At 49.3% G+C, this 26,106-nt stretch overlaps 1 protein-coding gene across 1 annotated transcript in view; it reads right to left on the bottom strand.

The window, feature by feature from the left end:
* Positions 1–26,106, bottom strand: part of LOC119441624 (ATPase WRNIP1-like) — a 72,915-nt gene that overhangs the window by 16,446 nt on the left and 30,363 nt on the right. Inside the window, exons 5-6 of the mRNA XM_037706229.2 lie at positions 23,539–23,726; positions 20,171–20,326 (exon numbers count right to left, since the gene is read on the bottom strand). Of these exons, the coding sequence (XP_037562157.1) occupies positions 20,171–20,326; positions 23,539–23,726 (344 nt within the window). The remainder of the gene's footprint in view (positions 1–20,170; positions 20,327–23,538; positions 23,727–26,106) is intronic.

Here is a 26,106-nt window from a genome sequence, read left to right as displayed (position 1 = left end):
TACTGCAATGCGACCACGCATAACCATTCCCCTTGCCAAGTACATGGGCTATAGGAGAAACACACATGGAACCTAGCAGTTACCTCGAGGGAGCAGCTATGGACGCTTTTGCATTCACAGCTGGCCACTCAACCACTCAAGTGTGTTCAGTGTGTACTTGTACTTAGGCACACTTTTTATTGTCTATATCTTAAAAATTTATTGTGGTCTCCCCCAAAATTTGAGGATGCCGGGATTCTGAGGTTGCAAAGGTAAATATTTTTATTCCATTCTTGTTCAAGGTGAAAGCTCATGCAAGAGCTTAGAGATTATCAGTGCCCCACACTTTCCCTCAGAACATTTAGTATGTTATTGACATTCAAGCAGCTTTTCAACAGCAAGAAAGGAATCAGCTTCCCCTGTTTTCAGCATTGGATTAATGAAGGCAATTCAGGGAGGCATAAAGTTTTGCTAATACAATCGGTTCGGGAATACCAGATTCCTTGACGCTTTCCTTGCACTTTCTTATTTTGGTCAAATCTAGTTTGAAATGGCTCCAATTAGCATGCTCTAACAATGGTCTAATATAAGTTAAGTACATGACTAGCTTAACAGACTGAGATGCTGGCTTTCATTTCCAGGAAAGGAACCATAACACCTGCTCCAGTTGCATACGTTGTGGTTATCTGGGGTTTTCAGCCTCACTTTTAAGATAATGTGCAGTAGCAGGTAGAAGCACTCGCATGCTATTAGCGGGTAGTTTCGATAGCTTCTCACTTTACACTTGCCACTATGAATACAAAATATTAGCGTTCGATTTTGTTATTAAACAAACAAACGTACTCCTAACAAGGTATTTAATCTTAGCCGTGGGGCTATGCAGCTGCGCTATGTACTGCAGCATATTAACTTAAGCTTCTTGCTACAGATTCACAGCACACTAACAGTGCGAGAAACAGGACGAGAATGCAGGCGACACCCATGTCTGTCAGAACGATATACTACGTACACAAGTGACTGCAGCGCCTAAAAAAATGTGATGTCGGCTTTTACGCTTTTCGGAATATTCTGAGAGCACTTGTATGAATAATTACAGCACACTTGCCGCGACGGACGAACCAAGCTGGTGCTAAGAGTTCACCACACAAATTCCATTGCATGTTCAGTAATTACACACAGATCATTTGCGGCTTCCTTCAGGGGCAGACGTGAGCTTTTGGGTTGGTATTTGCTGCTAAGTTTGGTGCAAGAATATTGCTAGGAGCAGGAACCGCTTATGCGCAATTACAAGCAATATACACCGATCCTTTTTTCAGAAGCTGACATTAAGCACGGGTAGCGCGAAGGTCTCTGTGTTGAAATTATGACTTCGCTGCAGCCAAATTCCGAATACTGCATATGCGATGACAACAGCTATATGGGCTTGTTGATAGGTCCTCTTGTAATTCGTTGTATCGCGGGAAGAACGACATGGGCATAAAAGACACACAAGACAGCACACAGCGCTGAACGGCCAGCTGTGAACAGCTGTTAACAGTCTGCCATGTCTCCTCGTATTGAACTTCATAAACAATTGTTGCGCACTCCAAAACAAATCAAAGCGTTTTTAAAACACAAAAGACGCATATTATGTTCTCCTATTAAAGACTGGTCAATAACTTTTGTAACACACAGGTGTTTCCATTACATTTGAAAAATTACATGAGTTATGCCACAAAATTTGGCAGCAAGCAACCCTGGGCGTTGCATCAGTCGCATTGTTGAAATCGCAGTCATGTGAATGAGCCCTCAAAAAATCGCATTGCGACGCGTGCAATCGCACCGATTTTTTTCGCTCCAGTCGCAGCATGTGCAGTCGCAGCCTTTGGTAACATGAGCACCGCCAGCGCAGCCATGCACAACAGCTGCCTCCAAGCACCGGGCATCGAGGCACTGCCGTGCATGGCTGGCGTGTTTACAAGTGGCGGCGCGCTTGCTTCTGGTCGACACTACTTTTAGGGGCGAAGCACCTTAGGGCCGAGCCTTGTCCCACGTTGTCCTCGGTGTCTGTAGCTCTGGTTTGCATGGAGACCGCTAGGGGCGCTGCGGTGCACAAGGGCTATATAAGCACTGTATATACTGTACACATGTACGGTATATATATACAGTAAAAGCTCGTTAATTCGACCCTCGTTAATTCAGGAAAATCGGTTAATTCGGACACGTCCTTTGGTCCGGCAGGCGTTTGCATTATTTAATGCAATGAAACTCTCAGTTAATTCAGACGTATTTGGCCGCACATCGGTTAATTCGGACAACTCTCGGTGCTCGGCGAGCGCGGAGCGCCGCAAATGTGCGACGCACACGAGCCATAACTAGAGTGTACTCTACCATAACGGCGTTAGCGTCCACCGAAACGAAGCGACGGAGTTCGCATCGCCATAGCCATCAGTGGAAATCGTACGGGAATGACAGCAACGCCAGAACACTTCGTGCCTAATTGAGCCTTTAAAGCTTTTATTCTTGTGTTTGCCGGCACGCATAGCACCGCGTTGGCCGTGTGCCTTCAAAAATGCGTAGTCGCCGTTTGTGATCGCGTTGATAGCGGCCGCGGTTTCATCCGCAGCGGTTGCAGGCAAAAAGTAGTTTCGTTTTCACTCAGTGTCCGTGCCGTCAGGGAATGGAATACGAACTCCTTGAAAAGAAAAAAAAAAGAAAGAAATGAAATTTGAGCCATTCCACGCCGCCGCGCGTTGTTTTCCATCCTTCTACGCATCGCCAGCCTCGCGCGCCTCTGTCCCGTTGCCCTTCCGCCCCTCCGAACACGAATGGTCCGCGCCCATAGCTCTAAGCCACGCCACCCTCCGAAACATGAATGGACCGCGCCAAAACAACGTTAGCGAAGTTTGTATGGGTGTTCTGTGGTTAGCGTCCACCGAAAACGAAGTGACGGAGTTCAGATCGCTGTAGTCATCACTAAAAATCGTACTGGAATGACAACAACGCCGGAAGGATTCGTGCCTATTTGTTCCTATTCTTGCCTAGCTTGCGTTTACCGCCGCACATAGCACCGCGTTGGCCGCGTGCCTTCATGACTGCGTAGTCACCATCCATGATCGTCTTGATAGCAGCCGCGATTCCGTCCAATGCGGTTGTGGCAAACAGTAGTTTCGTTTTGACTCGGTACGCACGTCGGCCGAGTGCCTTCATAACTCAGTACTCACCATGCATGATCGCGTCGATATCGACAGCGGTTTCGTCCGCAGTTGCAGCAAACGGTAGTTTCGGTTTAACTCTGCGTGCGTCGGCCGCGCGCCTTGTGCATGATCACGTTGACAGCGGCCGCGGTTGCGGTAAGCAATAGTTTTTTACTCAGTGCAAAGCTGTCGAGGATGAAGAGATAGAGATTGCAGTTGTGAAGAGGAAGAGGCGCACCGTCTACATCGCGATGGGCGGCGACCCGGCGACATTGGCGAAAAAATAAAAGGGATCTGCGCGCGCTAGTGAAAAGCGCATCTCAGATGAAGACGCGCGCCGCGGCCGCGATGTGAAGGAAGTCGCGAAACCTTCGCCTGCTGCGAGCTCTCATCAGTCGCGAGATGACGAGAATCGCAGCTTCCACATTGCGTTTATGCAAAATAGAAACAGAATTTGCCTGATTCATACTGCAAATAAGAGCGTCTTGATGTAGTAAACATTTGTTATTGTTTTCTTGATACCCTCGATAATTCGGACATTCGGTTAATTCGGACATTTTTTTCGGTCCCGTGAAATCCGAATTAACAAGCTTTTACTGTATGTATAAGTACATATATATACACACATATATATGTACTATGACAAGGAAGTCTAGCACGGCTGTGGACCACACGAAGGACGCCGACAGGAAGACACAACAGCGTAGGTTTAGCCAGGCGCACCAGGAACAGCGTCGAGCCCGAGCCCCACTTCAGTAGCACTGGCGATCCGGCTGCGGAGCTCTACACGACGCACTTCTTCTTCCTTACATCTTCTCCCCTCGCTGAAGACGGAGCCGCACAGGAGGCCTAAGGCATCGTGAGGACGAAGGGCTCAAGATACGGCTTGAGCCGATCAACGTGGACAGTTTCGCAGCCTCGGCGACGCAGGTCCGTAGGGGGCGTCAGAGGTTCGATGACGTAGTTCACGGGTGAAGTTTGCTGCAGAACCCGGTTGGGTCCATAATATCGGGATACAAACTTGGAGGAGACACCTGGTGTCGAAGTAGGAGGCACCCACAACGAAACGAGAGCGTCAGGGGAAAACTGGGTGTGGGGGCTCCCGTCGTCATGACGAAATTTCTGTAGCGCTTGTTCTTGCGTTGTAAAGGAGCGAGCTAGTTGGCGACATTGTCCTGCGTACCGGGCGGCTTCGGAAACCGGTGTACCCTCTGATAAGTCGGGACGGTAAGGAAGAATAGTGTCAATGGGAAATGACGGTTCTTGGCCATATAGAAGAAAGAAGGGAGAAAAGCCCATCGTTGACTGGGGTGCCGTATTGTAGGCGTACGTGACATAGGGAAGGATGAGGTCCCAGTTGGTGTGGTTGGAGGCAACCTACATCGAAAGCATGTCGCCAAGAGTTCGGTTAAAGCGTTCTGTCAATCCATTTGTCTGCGGGTGATATGCAGTGGTAGAGCGATGAATAATGCAGCATTCAGTGAGAAGTTCTTGAAGGACATCGGCGAGAAAGACGCGGCCTCTGTCGCTCAGTAGTTCACGGTGAGCACCGTGACGTAGAACGAAGCGTTGAAGCAGGAAGGAGGCAACGTCACGAGCCGTTGCGGCTGGTAGAGCGGCCGTTTCGGCATACCTCGTGAGGTGGTCTATAGCTACAATGACCCAGCGATTGCCAGCAGCTGTGTATGGCAGAGGCCCGTATAGGTCTATTCCAACCCGGTCAAAGGGTCGTGAAGGGCACGGCAAAGGTTGCATTGGTCCAGAAGAGCGGCAAGGATCAGGCTTGCGGCGTTGACATTCTGTGCAAGAGCGAATGTACTTTTGCACAAATGTGCACATACCACGCCAATAAAACCTATGACGTAGTCTGGTGTAGGTCTTAAAGAGCGTGTGCACACACTCAGCATGTGCACACTGAGGGTCGGCGTGGAAAGTGGCACATACATCAGTGCAAAGCTGCCGGGGTATTACAAGCAGCCATTCGCGGCCGTCGGAACTGTAGTTACGGTGATAGACGATGCCGTCGCGGATGGCGAAGTGCGAAGCTTGCCGGCGTAGTGCTCGGGATGGAGGGCATTCAGGTGAATCTGAGATGTAATCTATCAAAGATGAAATCCAGGAGTCCTTGCGCTGCTCCAAAGCCATGTCGACAGAAGCGAATGGGGGAAGTGGGTCGTCTAGGACGGACAATGTCGGTGTGGACAGGCGAGCGGTTCTTGCCTGAGCGGTAGACAACTCGGATGTCATACTCTTGGAGCCTCAGCGCCCACCGGGCTAGGCGGCTGCAGGGATCCTTGAGGGACGACAACCAGCAAAGTGCGTGGTGATCGGTGACAACATCGAAGGACTGGCCGTACAGGTATGGACGAAATTTTGTAATGGCCCAGATGATCACTAGACATTCTTTTTCCGTGACTGAATAATTCGCTTCAGCTTTCGTAACAGTGTGGCTCGCGTAAGCAACAACATATTCTTGGTAGCCGGGCTTTCGCTGGGCGAGCACAGCGCCAAGACCAACGCCGCTAGCATCCGTATGGATTTCCGTGGGAGCAGTTGGATCGAAATGGCGCAGTATCGGTGGTGTTGTAAGCAGGCGACGTAGCGTAGCGAAGGCCTCGTCGCAAGCCGGGGAACACGCGGAAAGATTGGGGTCTCCCTTAAGTAGCTCTGTCAGCGGTGCCATAATCGAAGCGAAATTTCGAATGAAGCGGCGGAAGTACGAGCACAGGCCAATGAAACTACGCAAGTCTTTTAGAGAGGTTGGCCTTGGGAATTCTTTAACAGCACGGAGCTTTGCGGCATCGGGGAGAACGCCGTCCTTCGACACAACATGGCCGAGAATTGTCAGCTTGCGTGCCCCAAAGTGACATTTTTTCAGGTTGAGTTGGAGGCCAGCGTCACTGAGACAGCGTAAAACCTGCTCCAAGTGATCAAGGTGAGTAGGAAAATCTGGTGCAAACACTACTACATCATCCAAATAACACAAGCACGTGTTCCATTTGAGGCCACGAAGAATAGTATCCATCATCCGCTCAAAAGTCGCGGGCGTGTTGCAGAGGCCGCATGGCATCACACGAAATTTGTATAAGCCATCTGGTGTAATGAAAGCTGTTTTAGGCTTATCGTCCGCAGCCATAGGCACCTGCCAATAACCAGAGCGTAGATCGAGGGAGGAAAAGAACTCTGCACCTTGTAAGCAGTCTAAGGCGTCATCGATCTGTGGCAATGGATAAACATCCTTTCGGGTTATTTTGTTTAGGCGACGGTAGTCCACGCAAAAGCAGATTGAGCCATCCTTCTTTTTAACTAAAAGAACTGGCGATGCCCATGGACTGTCGGATGGTTCAATGACACCACGCTTGAGCATTTCACCTACTTGCTCATCAATGACGCGTCGTTCTGTCGAAGATACGCCGTATGGTCGCTGCCATAGCGGTGAGTGAGCACCGGTGTCAATCTGGTGGCATACAGTTGTCGTTCGACCCAGAGAAGTGCTATGGCTGTCAAAAGCAGGGCGAAATTTGTCGAGGAGACGGAGGAGGTCATGGCGCTGCTTGGGGTCTAAGGCGTTGTCGATGACGTGGCTTAAACGTCTTCAAGCGATGTGGCAGGTACGGGACTACCGGAGAGGGTGTTGACCTCGGACGATCCATTAGGAAGTTCCAACGCGGTAATGGTGTCGTAAGGCTCAACAGTGCTGAGAGATTCACCGCGAAGCAACGTAATCGGGAATGGGAAGTGGTTGTAGACAGGAAGGTGAGTAGCACCTGCTTGAAGGCCAAGCAGCGCGGTTGGGAGTGGTGAGATGTGGCAACGAACGAAAGGAGTGGAAGGTGTGAAGAGTACGGTAGAGTTGGAGGCAATGGAACAGGATACAGGTGCCAGAACGGATGCGTGCAGAGGTATCTGGATGTCGTCAGAGAGGGATAACTTGGTGCAGGAAAGCGAAACGTCGTCAGATATGCCATTGCCAAGCGAAGAGAAGGCGACTTCTGCACGGGAGCAATCAATGACAGCTTGGGGACGAGAGAGAAAATCCGAACGTAAAATAATATCGTGGGAACAGTGGGGAAGAACGACGAACTCGACGAAGTAGAGCACTCCTTGAATTTCAAGTCTGGCGGTGCACGCAGCCACCAGCTGGACGTGCTGTGCTGTGGCCGTGGTGAGTAATGGACCGAAGAAAGGCATCATGACTTTTCGTATTGAGCGGCATAGTTTTTCGGCAATCACAGATATGGCGGCACCTGTGTCAATGAGGGCAAGCACAGACACACCTTCAACAGCGACATCAATAACGTTGGGCGGCGAAAGAAGAGGGCTTGAGCGTTGCGACGATGACGCAGTTCTTGCCTCGGGAACTGCGCAGCTTAGTTTTCCGTGTCAGCGGTAGAGGGACGTCGACGCATCGGGGAGAGCGAGTGACGACGGGGAGAAGGAGAACGGCGGTCAGAAACTGGGCGAAGGCTAGGGCGGGAAAGAGGTAAATCACGGTCTGGAGCATAAGACAACGGATGGTCGTACGCTGCTGTGCGTGGGTCGTCACGTGGATGAAGTAGACGGCGGTGGCACAGGCGTGCAACGTGTCCGTGAATACCACACGAATAGCAGATCGGCCGATTGTCCGCTGTGCGCCAGGGATTAATTGCTCGATGGACTGGAGGTCGTGGTGGCGTGGAGGTAAAAACAGGGCTAAGCATCGGAGGCGGAGCCCGGAATGTCGGTGGGCGTGGTCGTGCAACGGCGTCAGCGTAAGTCAGTGGGGCGGTGAGTTGAGGCGCCCTGCTCCAGAGGAAGGACCACGGACACTTGTTCTTCTATAACGTGTCGTAGGGTCGCACTAAGAAACGAACTGGACTCCGGCGGGTTGGAGATAAGGGAGAGCTGGCGAGCAACTTCTTCCCTGACGAAAGCATTGATCTGCGAGAGGAGGTTGAAATCGTGAAACGGAGAGGTCAAGCCGGACAACGATTCCTGATGGGGAACAGGACGGCGGGTGAGGAGGCGTTGACGGCGGAGCTCGTCATAGCTTTGGCAGAGTTCAATAACTTGGGCAACAGTAGAAGGGCTCTTTGAAATCAGCATCTGAAACGCGTCCTCGTCGATGCCCTTCAGTATATGTTTGATTTTATTGCCCTCAGTCATGGATGCATCGACGCGTTTGCAAAGATCGAGGACATCTTCGATGCAGCCCGTAAAGGTCTCACCAAGCTGCTGAGAGCGCGACTGCAGATGCTGTTCGGCACGAAGCTTTTGAACAGCAGGGCGGCCGAAGACCTCGCTGAACTTTGTCTTGAACACAGTCCAGCTTGGGACTTCGCTTTTGTGGTTGCGAAACCACAAGTGGGCAATTCCGGTGAGGTAAAAAGGGACGGTGGTCAATTTCGTGGTGTCATCCCATTTGTTAAGACTCATGCGTTCGTATGAGGATAGCCAGTCATCAACGTCGTGGTCATCAGCACCGCTAAAGATGGGAGGGTCCCACTGACGGACTGTGCCGGGGCATACGGAGGACTGGGGAGCAGGTGGTGGTAAGCTCGTGGCGCTTGCAGAGGTCATGATGGCAGGGAGGATCCGGCTGCGCAATTCCAGGATTACAGGAGACCCAGCAAACCCCCACCAAATACAGTTAAACCTGCTTATAACGAACCTCCATATAACGAATTCCTGGATATAACGAAGTTTTTCAATTCCCCGCCGTTACTCCGTAGAAGCACATGTATTTGAGACCTCTACATAATGAAGTGGCAGCAGGAGACCCCCTCGATATAACGAATTTTCCCCTCCGACCACCTAGAGATTTCGCCCCAAATTTTGTCATTTTTGCGCGAGCAGCAACCGGAAGCACCTTCTCCGCCGCGATGGAATGCGAAGCGAGCGCACGTGTGCGTGCGTGCGTGTGCGAGGCGGCCCTGCATCCCTCGACCCGGCGATCTTGCCGCCGCGGGCGTGACCTTTCCCCCTCCCTTCGTTCAAACCTGATCCTGCGGCTTGCTGCAGCTGGCCTAGCCCGCCAAGCCGGCACTCTCTCCTTTTCCAGCTGATGTTGCCGACGCGCCGGTACACGCTGTGGCACATCAGACTCGATGAGCGCAGACATGCGCTGTCAAACGCTGGCGGCATGTGGAAGCGCCGCTGCTGGAGAAGCGCGCGAAGTGACCTTTGTGCTGTTGTCTATCGCTTCAACGCAAACTGAGCGCTGAGAACACACAGCACGCAGAAAGCTACGAGCCGCCGACGCACCTACACTGCCCCAACGCAGATCGCTTTCGAGATACGTCCTGCACGACCGCGCGCCGCCCCGCTATCCCTCCCCCCTCGCTCCCTCGCCGATGCCTCGAGCGCCACGGAAGAAGGCGCCCTTCCTCCCTGCTTTGTCGGCTGCCCTTGCAGGTTTTCACTCGCACATACAGCATGCGGCGCGCGGCGATTGCGTTATCACCCTTGGACTTTAGGGTACGGCCACGCTAGCGGCAAAAACACGCAGCAATAACGCGCGTCAGAAACGCGCGGCAATGCGTCATGCCCAGGGGCGGATCCAGGTTTTTTCTGAGGGGGGGGTCAGCTTCTGTCAATGATGATGATGATGATAGTAGCCTTTTCTTATTTACCGAAATTTACCGTTTTTCCTCACGATAAACCCGCCTTTTATACGGCTAAAGCAACACCTGTAGCCATCCGTGGTGGCTCAGTCAGCTCAGGCGTTGAGCACGAGATCGCGGGATCAAATCCCCGCCGCGGCTGCAGCATTTCGATGGAAACGAAATGCAAAAACGCCCGTGTTCTTGCATTCTAGTGCAGGTTAAAGAACCCCAGGTGATCAAAATTAATCCGGAGCCTTCCACAACGGCGTGCCTCATAATCAGAATTGGTTTTGGCACGTTTTGGCCCCAGAAAGAGGAAGAAGACCTGTACCGAAGCCTGGTATCGGTTTCTCCGAGCTTATAGGACAAGGACGTTACCCAATACAGTCATGTGCTTGGCGGCTGCGCCTGATAATACAGGGTGTTCAAAACTAAGCTTTATGGTTTTCTTAAAGTTAGGCACTGGGAGGCACGCGAAGACCACCTGTGCAAATAAGTTATGTGGCTAGGGGGGCACAAAGTGAGATGATAATTATCGCTGTGAGCAGCCCAATTAACTAAAATTGAACAATTATTTTTTGTTGACTGCAGTAAGTGGGTATGTTCGCATTGAAAACTTGGAGACAGTCGAGTTTCTACACAGTATCAGTCGGAAGAATTATTCTAGCGTGTCCGTGCTCCGAGATATCAGACTCCAAATTTCAATTGTCGTACTGCGCAGAATAATCGAGAATAAGGACGCGACAATTCTCATGAATTCCCATGAATGATCATGAAGCTCAGTGACCACTTCTGTGTAGGGATGGCGGTGCCATCTTCTCTCTTGAGTCGTGGTGGTGTGCTGACTAGAGGAACGTTCTTGAATACGGACGTAACGCTCCGCTACAACGCAGCAACCACTACGCTGGTTGTTTACGATATGCGAATCACCGCGTATGAAGACTCACGACGCCACCTACAAGAATAACGATGTGGCGTAGTAGGCGAGAGCGCGAGCCAGCGTCTTCATGTTTTGTTTCCCACGCGACGTCATCCTTTTACACAAGGCGCGCATCTGCTCCCGTTTCTCTAACCACGCGACGCCATCCTAGGCCCGTGCGCTGGCGTTGGCCGCTGACGTCACGCTCCCCCACTTCGCAGCCGCGGCTCGAGGCTTCGCCCCGCTCCGCGAGAACGCCTACGCAGATAAACGGATCCGGCGGGGTTGAGCCTCCTGTGCTTAATGTAGGACAATAAAACTGCCAAGTTGCAATGAAAAACTTGTAGCGTACGAACGGTACTGTGCTCGTACTGGATATTGTCAACGTGTAACTGTGATCACAATGAGTGCTACAGTTAAAAAAGGTTGCCTATGCGTAGTTCTTAGTTTAGCTCTTAGTTGTTATTATTTATATACGAACACTTCAGCAAGAGATCTCTTTCATTAAGCAGGTTGGTCGCGGAGCCGATGACAGCCAATGAGGCAACCGTTGACACCCCAAGGGGAAACTAAGTTAATCAGGCGCGAAGGCGCTATAGGGGACCTCGGCGTAAGGGACGTCCCCTCGTTCATTCGATGCCACCGACAGGACGAGTAAGGCACGGCAGGCGCCAGGAGGTTTAAGGTGTTCATGAGAAAAAATAACTACGGACACTTCGCAACACCACACTCCTACGGAATACAACTAAGCTTGTGAGCGAGCTAGCTTTATTTCTACATGGCTGGTACCACTGGTACTCGCGAAAAATACTTTTGAAGAATGCTGGTGGCCATATTTTTTTTTTTGCGACAGGGCCATCCCCCTGTCAGCGAGGGGGCGATGCAGAAATCTGAGGGGGGGGGGTCAGGACATCCGGACATCCCCCCTGGATCCGCGCCTGGTCATGCCGCGCGCGGCAATAGCAGCAGGAATCGGGGGTCTTGCGGCGCGCCGCGCGAAATGGGTTCTGTGGCAAATGCCGTGTGCCGCGAGATGAAGAACCAATCAAGAGCGACGAGGGTGACGTCACGGAGCCATCACAACCGGAATGCCGCCGGTCTGCACCGGGTTTTCAATCGACGATCGTAGTCTCTCGCATGAAACAACGAGCGCACGAGGTGTTGCTCGCCCGTTCGGAGAGCACGGGAGATCTTATCGCGCTGCCGCGCGGCGAGACGCGCATGCCACGGTGGCCTCGCAGCAAGGCGCTGACGCGCGGCAACTTGCCGCTCGCTGCGTGACGCGCGCGTTTTTTGCCGCTAGCGTGGCCGTACCCTTATATACGGAATATCTATGAGCCAAAACCAATTTTAGGGCCACAACGCGTCATGGACACCAACTTTATATAGCAAATACGGATCTCAAGGGCCATACTTTTGCTGGCGAAAACCGAAAATACGTCATAGTTGTTGCCCCCGGCACTTTGGGCGGCCAATGCCATCGTCAAGCCACCAAGCCAAGCGACATGAAAAGTCAAAATGGCCGCTCGGGCCGGCGCGGGGTGGCAGTTCGCAACGTATGACACGGGAATGGTCCCACAGTTGTGATGCAACAGTGGGGTTACCGATGCATTGAGTTCTATGGGAGCTGTGCCGGGACCGGTCAAAAACGACGTAAGAGCCGGGAAAACGCAGCCCCCGGGAACGTAACAGTGAGGTTCTACTGTAACACTATACGACGCTACGACGCCATCGTGACACTCGCACTTCGCTTCCGATGCCTCGCACTTGTGCGAAACGACACGCGTCCACGCATCCGGTACCTGGTCTGACATTCCGAGGATGAGTGCTTCGACGAAAATGGAAAACGTGTGCGCGTTACAAATGAGGGCACGTTAGAATCGAGTAAATACGGTAAACGTTTATTTTTCGAATTTTCGTGCCGAACCTGCATATAACGAAATCCTCTTTATAACGAAGTTTTTCGGGAATTTGTCAATTTCGTTATATCCAGGTTTAACTGTATGACAAGGAAGTCTAGCACGGCTGTGGACGACACGAAGGACGCCGACAGGAAGACACAACAGCGTAGGTTTAGCCAGGAGCACCAGGAACAGCGTCGAGTCCGAGCCCCACTTCAGTAGCGCTGGCAATCCGGCTGCGGAGCTCTACACGACGCACTTCTTCCTTACAGTACATATATATGTATATGTATAGTATATGTACGCGACGCTCAGCCTTCCGGAAGCCGGCTTCCGGAGAACGCTTACGGCGTTTTGCCGCCGCTTCTCACGCTCTCGCATGTACGGGGGATTCACGGTTATCCGAATGATCCCCCGGTGTTTCGCCCGCTCATCATCATTCACTTCGTGGATATGCGGTGATTTTTTTTTTCTTGCACTCTTTGTGCGCACCACCGGCCATAGCGACACTCCGTCCGCATAATCAATGGGATCAGCAGGCCGAGAACTGTAGATGAGGGTGCAGTAGAATCAAGCAAAAGGCATAGGGACAAAATTGCAGGCCTGGGCCAGTATTTCGTAGCGATGCGTTATGATTTATTCTATGATAGTCTTATCATCCACCGCTCACGGCCGGCTGATCCCGTTGATAATGTGAGCGGACCGTCGCTCTGGCCGCTGACCAAGCACGAAAAACACGAAAAGACATTAGCAGTGATGCTACTGCGGACTTATGATTTGGAGCAATTTTTGGAGCATCAGAGATTTCATTTTGGAGCACTTTGGAGCAGACAATTTGGCATTTTGGAGCAGCTTGGAGCAGCTGATTTTTCACATCCTGAAGTATTTCGAAAAAGCGAGTTGCAATTTACATTCAATTACCTGAATAATTCTTATGTTCTCAAGAGAAGCTTCGTAAACATTTCCATCTATTGCAGATCTCGTGGAGAAAAAAATGCACTTGTGTGCATGCGACACACACAGACACAAATTGATATCATTTAGTATATTGCTAGTTTTCCCAGATGTCATCGGTAATATCCAGAAACAGAAATGATGGACACATTGGCGGCACGCAGTTATAACCACGTCATGCTGCGCTTCAAACAAGCTACTAGCTGCGTTTCCGGAGTAGATAACGTCCGCCGATGAATCGCCAATTAACCTTGAAGCCGCGAGCCTCGGCAGAAACCGCACTTTGCCGTCGAGCCGCCTTGCAAGGCAGACGCCGCGTCGGCGCTGTGCGTGGCACTGCTAAAGTCACTGGAACCTGGAACTTTGAAAGTACCGCAACCGCCGGAGCGAGCGCAGGCAACACTGCGTAGGCAACACTGCGCGGAAAAGACGAGCAACTCTTCCTCGGGTTTTCTAGGCTTGCTACAGGGAAGAACAGCACGATGGCTGCCGCAGTGGGCCCTGTGAAATCCACAAACAAAACCGCATTTCGTTTAGCTAGATACGATGTAAATTACAAGTACAGTAGCCGACGGATTTTTCGGACTCCAAAAATTCGGACTTGTTGGATATTCCGCACTTCATAGATGTGCCGGCAGGATTCCCATAGAGCTAATGCATTCTCGCGAGCGATTTTTCGGACGAATCTAGGAGCCAATGTTCAATTTTCCGGACTAAATCGCTCGCTCCGCACCACGCTACCTGATCTTGGAGGCCGCCATGTCGGATTTTCCGCTGGCTTGGCTTCCAGTGCCCCCTGTATATAGCCTTCAAGATCCGTACACGCACGCTATCCCCTCGTCTCCGAGGCCATGCCCACTCTTCCTTGGCCGACAAAACGTTTTACAAAGCTGCACTTGCTTTTCTTTTTTTTCTTTTTTTTTTTTGTTATGTTCGGTCCGTACGCTGTGTGCGGGTGAAAGCTTGCGAGGGTCAGCCAGCAACCGCAATTTATTCTCACGCACGCGAGAAAGGAAGGCGGCCGGAGGCGCGTGCGGACTTCGTTCGCTCGCGGGGCACGGGGAGAAGGCGGCGGAGACGGTGGGGAGTTGCATTCTGCTCCTGCGGCTGCCGACGGAGCTGCCGCGCATGCACCGTATCTTGAAAGCGATCTGCTATGTGGCCGAAGTGTGCGCCCGCGATCTGCGATGGGTACAAAGGGCGTGCGCCGAGTGCCACTAGCTTCGTATGCGCCGTTTTTTTTTTTTCCGACGTTCACGTTGAAGCGAAAGAATAGACAACGCGAAGGTCAATATGCCCGCGGTCATCGAGCGAGATGTGTTCATGTAACCTGCACGCGCGTGACACCGTGCTTATTTAGTTAGTAAGCGCATATTTACCACTTTATACGGCCGATAAAACTAACATCCTTACTTCGTATCGCTGTCTATTAATTGGCTATCGCAATCGATGCTCCGCCTTTTGGGCGAAAGTGCGACATTTTTCTTAAGCTGCTCTAAGCCTCATAATATTTTTCTGTCGGGGGGGGGGGGGGGAGTTTTGCGGACTGTTCGGTTTTGCGGACTGCTCAATTTTTCAATCCCCGCGAAGTGATTTTTCAGTCCCCGCGAAGTCCGGAAAATCGGTCGGCCACTGCACTCGGAAAGTGAAGCATTCAACTGTGCGCCACCCGTTCTAAATGCGAAGCGATCCCGATGCTCGTGTGTCACACAAGATTCTTTTTTTCGGATGACTAGGTATTAAGCGCTGCCACAAAATCATTTATACACGTGGATATTATTGCTTTCTAACGTGGCTACTGATTTAACCGCACGAAATGTTTCATACAGATCTATTTCTACGAAAATAAACGGTCCCTGACTGCACTACAAGATGCTAAAACAGAATTAACCAGGTCATGTTCGTGTTGTTTTAAACAACACACGAGAAAATCTATATTTTAATTTTCAACATTGACAGGTCGATCGATCTTCTCACTACACTTTGTTATTTTTGACACAGCCGCCTGCATTGCATCGCTCTTCGGTTTGCTCGGTTCTGCATATTTCTGAGCATCTCCTCGCCTTGTTTACTCAAGGCAAACCGCAGTTTTCAAAGCAAATGCGCGAAGAAGCTTTTCCATCACATTATGGCATTTAGGGAGTTCTATGAAATACCGCAAGGAGCTTTTCAGCTTTGCGATATCAACAACTTCACCAAGTGAGAGTGAACTTGTCGCTCTTTATCCGATGCAGCCAGAGATAGCACGGCGCTTGCTGTCGCTCTTTCCGCTTAACTGGTATCGCGAAAAGCGCTTTCCCCGACTCCCGGCGGTTGCTGCACCCGAACGTGCAGCACCCGGGCATTTCCTTTCGTTTTGTTTTAAGTCTACGAAAGTTACATATACACTAAATTATACAAAATGCAAAATCTGACCTCGTTGATGACTCGTGCGCGCGGCGTGTGCGAGCGATGACTGTCTGCTTATCTCCTCCGACGCGGCTTAGATCCGCCATCTATAGTGGAAAGTGATCACCTGACGGCAACTGACCAATCGGCGGCGCGGCGGCTAAGAGAAAAGGGCTGCGGTACTTTCCAGGTTCCAGTGACCTTAATCGGGACGTACGCGCTAGAGCTTTCTCGTCTCCTGTTTACAGCTAAGGTTGCAACTAAGGCTCGCCCTATCGTCACGTTGAACGTTTTAATTTCCCGGTGGTGTAATTGGCGATAGACGTCGTCAAATCCGAGACTGTTTGGCGCAGTTAGGCGGAATTTTCGTCGATTGTATCAGGATGGCGCACTAAATCCCAATTGGCACACTTTGGCGCAGTTGGCGCAGGAGTGGAATCACTGCATTAGCATCGGAAAAGGCATTGCTATAAAATAGCAGCCCTAGTTTCACTTTTTAGCGATAGCACAGGTGCGCAAGAAGTAAAAAAGAATGTTCCGGCACTGTCTTTTTCTCTTAATTTTCGTGATCTTGGTTTAGAGATATCCGGAGTTCGGCGAAGTGGCGTTTCGAGATAAGGGGTGAAAAACCCATGGAGTTGACACCGTGCCAGGGAGAAAATTCGACTTATATGATAATTCGAGATATCAGTTCTGAGTTAACAAGGGTTCACTGTATTTGCACCAACTGCACACCAGTAACTGCCATTGTGAATTATCATACTGATTATGAATTATCAGACTGATTTCACAAATGTGAAAGAAAAATGTGGATAGGATGACGTTGCAAATTTTAGCAGCTGGTGCTAGCTCTTCATCATGCTAACAGTTTTCATGTTGGTCAAAGGACTGTGTGATAAACAGTCTGCATGTATAAGCAGTCATTAAAGAGCCTTGATATCTGTAGTGAAAGTGTGGGTGCTGTCACCTACACTTGAGCAGGGTGATAATTAATTAAAGGGATTCACCACTGGTTTTTTAATTGAGGAAAGAGAAATAATAGTGTTCCAAAATTAAGTAGTGTTAATTTAGCATTGTACACCAATTTCACAAATTTATGTAGCCTTGGAACTTTCCATTCACAGGGATTGCCAGGACAGGGAGCTGCATTCTGATTCCCATCCCTATGGGAGCAATGTAGAGAATATTGCAAGCACAGTCTAACTTCAACATAACGAACATGGATATAATGAAGTGAATACAAAATTTGGTTGGCCATGCTGTAATGAAGAAGAGTGACCTGTGCCTCAGCAGCATCGCCACTGGCATGAGCTCGTGGTTGCTGTCCTTGGCCGAACGCTTGTGACTGCTACCCGTTCGCCTTCATGGTTGAGAAACCATAGTTTCGCAACGTCCGAGAGATAGAATGCTACGGTTCTCAACTTGGTAGCATCGTCCCAATGGTTGTTGGCACTCACTCGCTCGTATGAGGAGATCCAATCTTCAACGTCTTTTTCATCTGTGCCGGAGAAGATAGGGGGATCTCGCAGATGCAAGGCGCCGGCACAAACCAGGGTGGGCGGCGCCGGTGGAGGGGTGGGAGGAGTGCCGCTTGCGTCCTCGGGCATGATGGGGGGTAGAGTGCGACTCCGCAGTTCCAGGGTGGTGGAAACCCAGCAGACTCCACCACTTGCTAAGAGGTTTAATAGCAACGGATGCAGGCGAACGGGTAGCAGTCACAAGCGTTCGGCCAAGGACAGCAACCACGAGCTCATGCCAGTGGCGATGCTGCTGAGGCACAGGTCACTCTTCTTCATTACAATGCTTAATTTCAATGAAGTATTCTACTGCTATAATGAAATGATAAATGCGGGATATAACAAGTATTAGTTATAGCGAAGCAAATCTGTTTGGTCGTGCTACAAAATGCAGTCAACGTCCAATTTTTCAGACTCCCTAGGGCCGCGAAAACATCTGAAAAAATGAATGCATGCCTTTTACTGCCCCCAAGGGCTCAAATCTCCACAGGCACGCCTGAAATAGCTCTCAAGGTCTGCCAGTACACTTATTAGGTGTATCAGTGCTCGTACTGCGACAGGAGACGGCGGCGGCTGCACGCGTGTATAATGAAGGGAAACATACCGTGTCTTGCAAGCAATTGCCCCTTCCCACTCTTGGTATGCTTCACTGCATATTGAGGCGAAGCTGACTTTCGAGAACCAGCATTCTGTAACGCATCGTGCTTTCAAAGTTTCGATGCCATTGGCGAGGATTACAAAGTCGGAGTCAGTGCCACTGCTGACAGCGGCAAATTCTTTCAATAGAAAACATGGCAATGGACAGCAAGATCCTTGGTAGTGAACTTCGAAGCAGCTAGGCCTAGCGTTGCCGCGGTGGTGGCTATGGTAGCCAGCGAATCGGCGCGCGAGAGCGGCGGTTTGAGGTGTCGACGTAATAAAAATGGTGGCGGTGACGGCTTCGATAACACAGTTTCGGACCAGCGGTTATGGCAAAAATTCCTGAAAATTAGATGGCAAAGCGTTTTTGCCTCAGAAATTTCAGACGTTCTTATACACTGTCTCTATGGGGTATGTGGCGGTGCCGCCAAGGCGTTCGAATTATCGGACATGTCTGAAAAATAGGGCAACTGGGAAATCGGTAGATCACTGTATATATTCCGGTAACAAAAGCGTGAAATACAGTCGCAACCGATTTTTCAGATCTCCGATTTTTCAGACCTGCACGATTAGTGCAGCACCGCCAACTACCCCTAGCCCCAATGCAAGCACACAGCCAGAATTAGTTTTCGGAGGGGTGTATACGCCCACTTGGGGTTTAGAGGGGGCTTTCAAGTGTCTTATGATATCGATTATGATGGTTAAGTAATGGCATGGGCAGGTAGTTGCTGTTGCTTTCCCACTTTGTCATAGCCTAAATTCACCCAGAGATGAAATATCATTGCCGTCCTAAGTGACCGCACACACTAAACTCCTACTACTTCCGTTAGGTGGACATAATGGGATAGAGGAACTGCTGTGGGGATCAATACACAAAATCTCTCTATTAACCCCCCGTACTTTTCAAATGGGATGTGTAGCTGCAAAAATACAGTCAGAAATACATTCAACGTCCGATTTTTTGGACACCCTAGGGGCAGCTAAAACAGGCAGTTCGAAATAAACGCTTAACCTTGCACTCGGCCGCGCAACGCTTGAAACAGCGAAGCTGGACGATCGTCGCTTAGCATTTTCCGGAAGTGAGCGCCAACTTTTAATCTTATCACTCATGAAGATGATAATTTCTTTTCGCGCATTTTGGACTTACGGCCGTCACTGCGCGTTGCATATTGCAACTTGCAACACCGACACCTCGTTCCAGTGCCGAGAACGCGTTCCAGCCGACCCACTACGTCAATGCGTCTCTCTCTCTCTCTCACAGCGCGCAACACCTCTTCCCCTCGCAGAGAACGAGCGTACAAACGCGCCAGCTGTGGACGAAGACGACAACGCTCGAACGCAATCATATGGTTCACATAAATGGATGACCTGCAAGCGTGGCTGTATAGCCTAGTGGTTACGACGCTCGCTTTGGGACTGGGGGTACGCGGGTTAGAATCCCACCTTGGCAAGAAAGTTTATTTTATTTTCTTTCGTGGTAGCTTCTTGATATGCACCACAAATTACGGCTGGCTTAAACAGCTTCGCTGTTAAAAATGAACACGTGTCTTTTTACTATTCACAAGGGCTAAAATCACCACAGGTATGTCCGAAATAGCTCTGAAGGCCTGCCAGTACACTTATTAGGCGTATCAGGGCTCGCAATGTGACAGGAGACAACAGGTGCACACCTGTGTAATTACGGACTACATACTGCGTCCCATGACAACGGCCGCTTTCACTCTTAGTATGCTTCACCGCAATACTTTGGGTATGCATTACCGTGCAACAACGCTGTATTGTTGTGAAGCTGACTTTTGAGAACCAGCATAATGCAACGCTTGGCCCTTGCTGTCCTTTCTGCGCTTCAACGCCATCAACGAAGATGAAAATGGCACAGTCAGCGCCATTGCTGACATCGGCGAATTCTCTCAGTGAAAAACAAGGCACTGAACAGAAGGAAGCTTGCTGGCGAACATCGAAACGCCTAGCTAGGCATAGCATTGCCATGGTGGTGGCTACGGCTGCAAGTGTATCGGCATGCAAAAGCGCTGGTACAAGGCTACGATAATAAAAATGGCAGCAGTCGTAAACAATTCCCAACAAGCCTTCATCAACAAGTGGCTCTGCTCACCAATGTCCTCACTAGCAAAGACGACAAGCCTGCGTGCGATGAAGAGCGGGTCCTCCCCCCCGGCCAACATGCGTGCCAGGTAGTAGAGCGCTGCATTGGCATCACCACCTCGCATAGACTTGATGAAGGCAGAGATGATGTCGTAGTGCTGGTCGCCTGCGCGGTAATTGTTAGGCAAGCCTAGTAGTAAGTGCATGCATAAAAAAAGTGTTCCACTTTGTCAGATGTAGGGAAAAAGCATATTTGGATATTTGTTCAAGGAGAATAAATTCAGTTTCAAGTCTGTCAAACATAACCAAATAAAACAGTAGAAATTTTCGAGAAGGCCTATTAATGCTTTGCTGTTCAAACAGGCTCTGTGAGTTGAGGTTACACAAAATCTTGACCACGTCAAAAAAAGGTTTATGGTAGGGGGCCTAAACTGTTATACCGGTCAGCACACACATTTTCCTCCGCCTTGCAGTTCTTGTTATGGAACTTGAATTTATTTACTCATTTGTCATTTTCAATACTACTAGCATTTCTAGGTTGTTACAGGGTGGGAAAGACAAGACAAGCTTAAATAAAGGGCTTTTTTAGTCTTTCTCGGAATGTGTAAACCAAATTGCACTCAGCCAATACAAGATAATCATGACTGTTCCGGTCTACGATTATCCGCATCAGAAGTGTTAACTTGCATACAACTATCAATGTTTAGGAAAAGGTCTTTGCATTTGATGAGCTGAAGGATTTGATGAAAAGGCATTTGATGAGCTGAAGCTCAGCAATAAATTTGCAAATGCAGCGTGGGATCCAAGTTCAGTTTCTGAATGTACAGCCCATAAAAAAAATTTTAATTTGAAGCCACAGTAGTACCACCTGTACAAAGTCACCGTTTGGCTGTGTTGCTCGCTACCCACACAATGGGCACGTTAAGGTAAGGCGCTCGAGCGCGCTCGAGCCAGCAGAGTGCGCTCTTTTAAACTTCCCGTATTTATTCGAATCTAGGCCGATAGTTTTTTTTCAAATAATCACATACGAAACTCTAGGGTCGGCTTAGATTCGAGGATTTTAAAAAACGCGCCAATTTTTAACTGAAACTGATAAATACGGTGCATAGTTAGCGCCATCTAGAAAAGTCAGTATCGCAGCCGCTACTAGCCGCGCCAGTAGCCAGCTGAAGTACACGAGCGACGTCGCCATTTTGACCTGCGTCGTATCGGTAGTATCGGGATGGTGCAGCATCGGCGCGCGGGTGGCGTTATCGTAATGGCACCAAATGGGCGATGCCACTATAGTGCCGCTTTCTAAACGAATATTGTATTTACTCGAATCTAACGCGCACTTTCAACATGACCCCAAATCTGCGTCGGCATTTCAAAATGGCCGCCTCGCACACGCGTCGTGCCTAGCTACCGTAGCATGCGGAAGCTTCCTCCGTGTGCTGCAGTACACGTGCTTAGGCAATAGTCTACCGTCTGTCTTGACGTTCTCAGCGTCTGCTCTATCTATCAGCATGAAGTACCGAGTTCATCATGATGCCGCATTTAAAAGGAAAGTGATCATCTGTGCGGAGACGGACGGAAATCGGGCCGCATCACGGGCGTTCGGGGAATCCGAAACTTGCGAGCGGGACTGGCGCAAACAGAAGGAGAGTTTTTTCGCCAGCAAAGCAATGCGGAACGGTTTCAGTGGACCGAAGCAGGACGTAATCTGCGACGATCCACTCCGGCGATACGATCAGGCTTGGCCCTATCTTGAATGCAATCTGCGACAGGTAAAGTCCGCCGCGCGCCGTGTTTTCGCCGCGTTGAAGCGAGAGGCATGCTAGCACGAAGGCGCGCTTCGTCTCCAGCGTTTTGACAGTTCGTTTCCGCGGTCAACGAGCGAGATGTGTTCATGTTTGCTTGAACGCACATGACACCGTGTTTATTAATAGCGGTCTACTAATTTGCTACCGCATTCGATGCATCGCCTTTCGGGCGAAACCGACTTTTTTTTATTCATCGCAACATCATTGCATCGGGAGGAAATCTATTTTTCCAAATGACAGAAAGTTGTATTTCAGTTTGAAAGCATGAGGTGCGCGGTACTGGTAAAGGACTTTTTCCTCACGGAAAACGGGTGCGCGTTACAATCGAGGAAGCGTGAGAATCGAGTAAATACAGTAGTTGTGCTAGCCGTAGAGGCATCGTCAAACGTTCAAGCCGGGCGGAACTTCGGCATCGGTCTGTCGTTGGAGGGGGCCACGGGAGATGGTTTTTGCGTGCGCCGCAACGTGCGCTCCTTCCAAAAATGCAGCATCTCTAATGCGCTGGATGGTACTGAATATAGCGCACTGTTTGAAGATGTCAGCAGTAAGGAAGATAGCGACGAGACTAGCAGCGATGGTGACATAGAATGAGCTCGGCATGTTCAAATTTAATAAATGCTGTTTTATTTTGCGAATGCTGTCCTCGCTTTTTCGTTCGGCTTACATTCGAGGTAAGTTTTTTTTTTTTCGGACTTCGAACTTTTGGGGGGTCGACTTAGAATCGGAGTCGGCCTAGATTTGAGTAAATACGGTAACGGCTAAAAAGCGACTTCCGGTGCATAATTACCGAGCGCGCTCTACGCGCTCCACCCTGGAAACGGTGCGCGAGAGCGCGCACCTGCTACGGCTTCCGGAAAAATTACGTTAAGTTAAGCTCTGAAGGCGTCGCACCCGAGCGCACTCGAGCGTGCTCCTTTTGAGTTCGGAGCGCGCTAACTTAATGCACCCAATGCTTCTTTTGAGCAGTTCAGTGTTTTAAGCTCACAAAATATTTATAACATCAAGTAATTTCCATAACAAATAGGCATGAACATTTCTAAGTATGCATGTTGCTCGATCCAGATAAAATTTGATCACCAACACTCACTTCGTGTAGTTATTTTTGGCATTCTAAATAGTTCATTCTGTTTCTGTTTTCAAAACAGCATGCGTGGCTAATTATCGGCACATGGTGAAGCGGTGGTGAGAGATATGGTTAAAATTAGAATCCAGAAGGTTGTTTGAAGCTAGAAGGAAGAAGTTTAGGGAAATGCATGTGCCACCACTCTATCTACCGATAGCACTACCGATAGCATTTGTGTTAATGTATTGGAGTGCTAATGCATTTTTTTTATTGTATTCATGTGCTGAATTGCTACTGTGTAGATGTATTGATTTTTTTTTTACTTTTGCTACTGTATTTACCACTTCTATCTAGGTTTAATACTGGACTGATGGTATCTTCAAATTGCCATGACAAATGAAGGACTATGCTAGCGGCAAACGTGCAGGCACTAGTGTCATATTTCGACCTAGCACTATTCTTAGTATGATTTTCCATAGTAGGCCCCCGACAGCCATTACGCCTGCTATATACCTGCTCTATCGTAGTGGAAATGAGTCCTCTTGAGGCCTTCCTTGATACTCTCGGCTGTGATTCGCTGGCCTCCTCCCGTGCTGCGGTGCGCCTCGACGGCTGTCTGGAGCGAGTTGAGGGCCGTGCGGGCATCCCCATCACACATGACTGCCAGAAAGTCCACCGCTTCTTCCTCCATCAACAGCTGCCTGCCAAAAGAATACGTAATCAACAAAATGTCACTTTTTAAACCCCAGGACTACACTTGAGATGTGAGGAATGCCACAAAGAAGTGTTTCAGATGTTTCGAAATCTCGCCATGCAACAAAGCTTGGAGAAAACGCATTTGGTGGCGAATATTTTAGCTGAGGTTAAAGGGTCCCTAAGACATTTTTTTTGTTGTTTGCCTATACATGGAAGGTATCCCTCAAGGCATGTTTTCTCACGGGAGCTGTGTGTCGGCACATTATAATGAAACAGGTACGAGTCGTTAAAAATTACCCTCCTTTCAAGATGCGGCATTCTCCCTCAACTTTTACACTGGGTGGCCGTTGCTGTGTCTTGCCTCCTTCAAGTGGTGACACAAGTGTTGTCTACTTCGGGTTGATTTGAACACAGTGTGCTTCTGTGACTCTACCCCATGCAGTTTTTCTCATTAAGTCTGGGCAACAAGGAGCGAACGTTCATCAGGAACTTCACACGGCGGATGGAGACGCAGCAGCACAACGCGCAATGTTAACTGGCTTGCACTACATGAAAAAAATATTGACAGTCACTTCAGCATACGTAAGAGGGTGAAGGCGTAACACCGGCACGCTCAAGAGACATTCATTAAGTTACTTGACATTCTCATTCGAATGTGTTGTTCTTATTACTTGTTTTCTTCGACCAAAGGTCGTGGGTACAAGTGCCTTAATTGATGCTACCTTAATTAATTGTGGCTTAATTAACTTCACCCTCATTAACATTAAAGGTCATGCGTTTGACTCCCACCAAAGGTCAAGGGTTCAAATGCCTTAATTAACTTGATATTAATTAACTATGCCTTAATTAACTTTGCTTTAACACCAAAGGTCGTGGGTTCAAGTGCCTGAATTAACTCTATGTTAATTAACTCTGCCTTTTTTTTGGCGTGATGAGCGGCATCGGAACCAGCTGTGGAAGAAGACGATGACGAACACGAGAGCCGTGGCACGAGGGCGTCTCTGTGCGAGGCTAGCTCCCATGACTTTCTGCACTGCATATCGTGTTTTCAAGGCCACCGTCTGAGGATGCATTAAGGCTTTCGCCTTAAAGGAGGCGGACCACGCCAGGTGTTCGCCGCATTGCTGCAAGCGTATATCCAATGTACATACTACAAAATAGCTATTTACGGTATTATTTTGGCTTGATAACAGCCTGATAACACTTAAATATACATGTACATTTACGATTGTCTCTGTATCGCACTCATAAGATTTCTTTGTAACCGTCAGAGGTGAGAACAAAGTGGTGTGATAGTTAGGTAAGAGCTGCCACTAACTTAAGAATCTGAAGAAATGGGCTATTTATATAACAGTTCCTCTACTCTAGTACTAAAAATGAAAGTAAGAAGAGTTGCGAAGGCAACTGAACGTTGTAAGGCACAATAAATTGCCTTCGCAACTCTTCTTTTTCTGGATCTCAAATTCTTAGGCTATGTACTTTTCTGCAACCATTCTAGGCAAACTATAACGAAAACCGGGCTCTCTGACAAATGTGGATAGCGCGGTTGGCGCTAAATGCGCCTTTCTTTTCAAAACTGTGGGTGATCGCTGCGTTGACCAAGGAGCTTGGCATTGGCAATAATGTGCAGCGCTCGCATCTTCTACAGCATGCCATCACTAGTTTATTCTCTCTACACACACCTGCAGCGTAAGACGAGCGTAATACAGCACTGGTACTATTCATGTTCTTACTGCCAAAGAAGGCGTTGCTGCACCTATTTTCAATGAGAACTCCTCCACAGCCCACCGGCTGCCGTCGCCACAGCTGCAGCAGACGATCCATATTCTCAGGTTGAAGTGGGCCATTGGTTTGAAGAAATGCACATGTATTTATTGAAGAGGTGGGCAAATACTTGAATATCATCTAATCGAATCAAATAGTGAACATTGTAGTACTTTGATCTTTGAATCGAATATCTACTATTTGATTTTTCTAATATTCTATATATTTGTTATACTAGAGACCCACGCAGTGCCATGTCGCGTGCGCCGCAGAACCCCTCATGCTCGATGCTACCCAACTGAGCATTTCACTTTATTTTCGATGTGAAATGAGCGCCGGGCACGCCATAGATGGGCAGCCCCGGCTGACACGGTAGTTAACGTCAGTGTAAGTGCCCCCAGACATAGGCCCTATGTGGGGATCGCACACTTAGCACCCACATGCTGCAATTCGCAGAACGGTGCCACGTTGGCCGGGGCCACCTCTATTAGTACAGTTGAATCTCGTTAATTCGAACTGCCAGTTTATTCGAAGTGACACTCTGGTCCTGTCAAAGTTATGTGTATTTCAATAGGCGAAAACGCTTGGTAATTCAAACGTGAAAGCATTTGCGACGGTTAA

Source organism: Dermacentor silvarum, chromosome 2 (genome assembly GCF_013339745.2).
Source record: "Dermacentor silvarum isolate Dsil-2018 chromosome 2, BIME_Dsil_1.4, whole genome shotgun sequence".
NCBI lineage: Eukaryota > Metazoa > Arthropoda > Arachnida > Ixodida > Ixodidae > Dermacentor > Dermacentor silvarum.
This window is presented reverse-complemented; position numbering and strand designations above follow the sequence as displayed.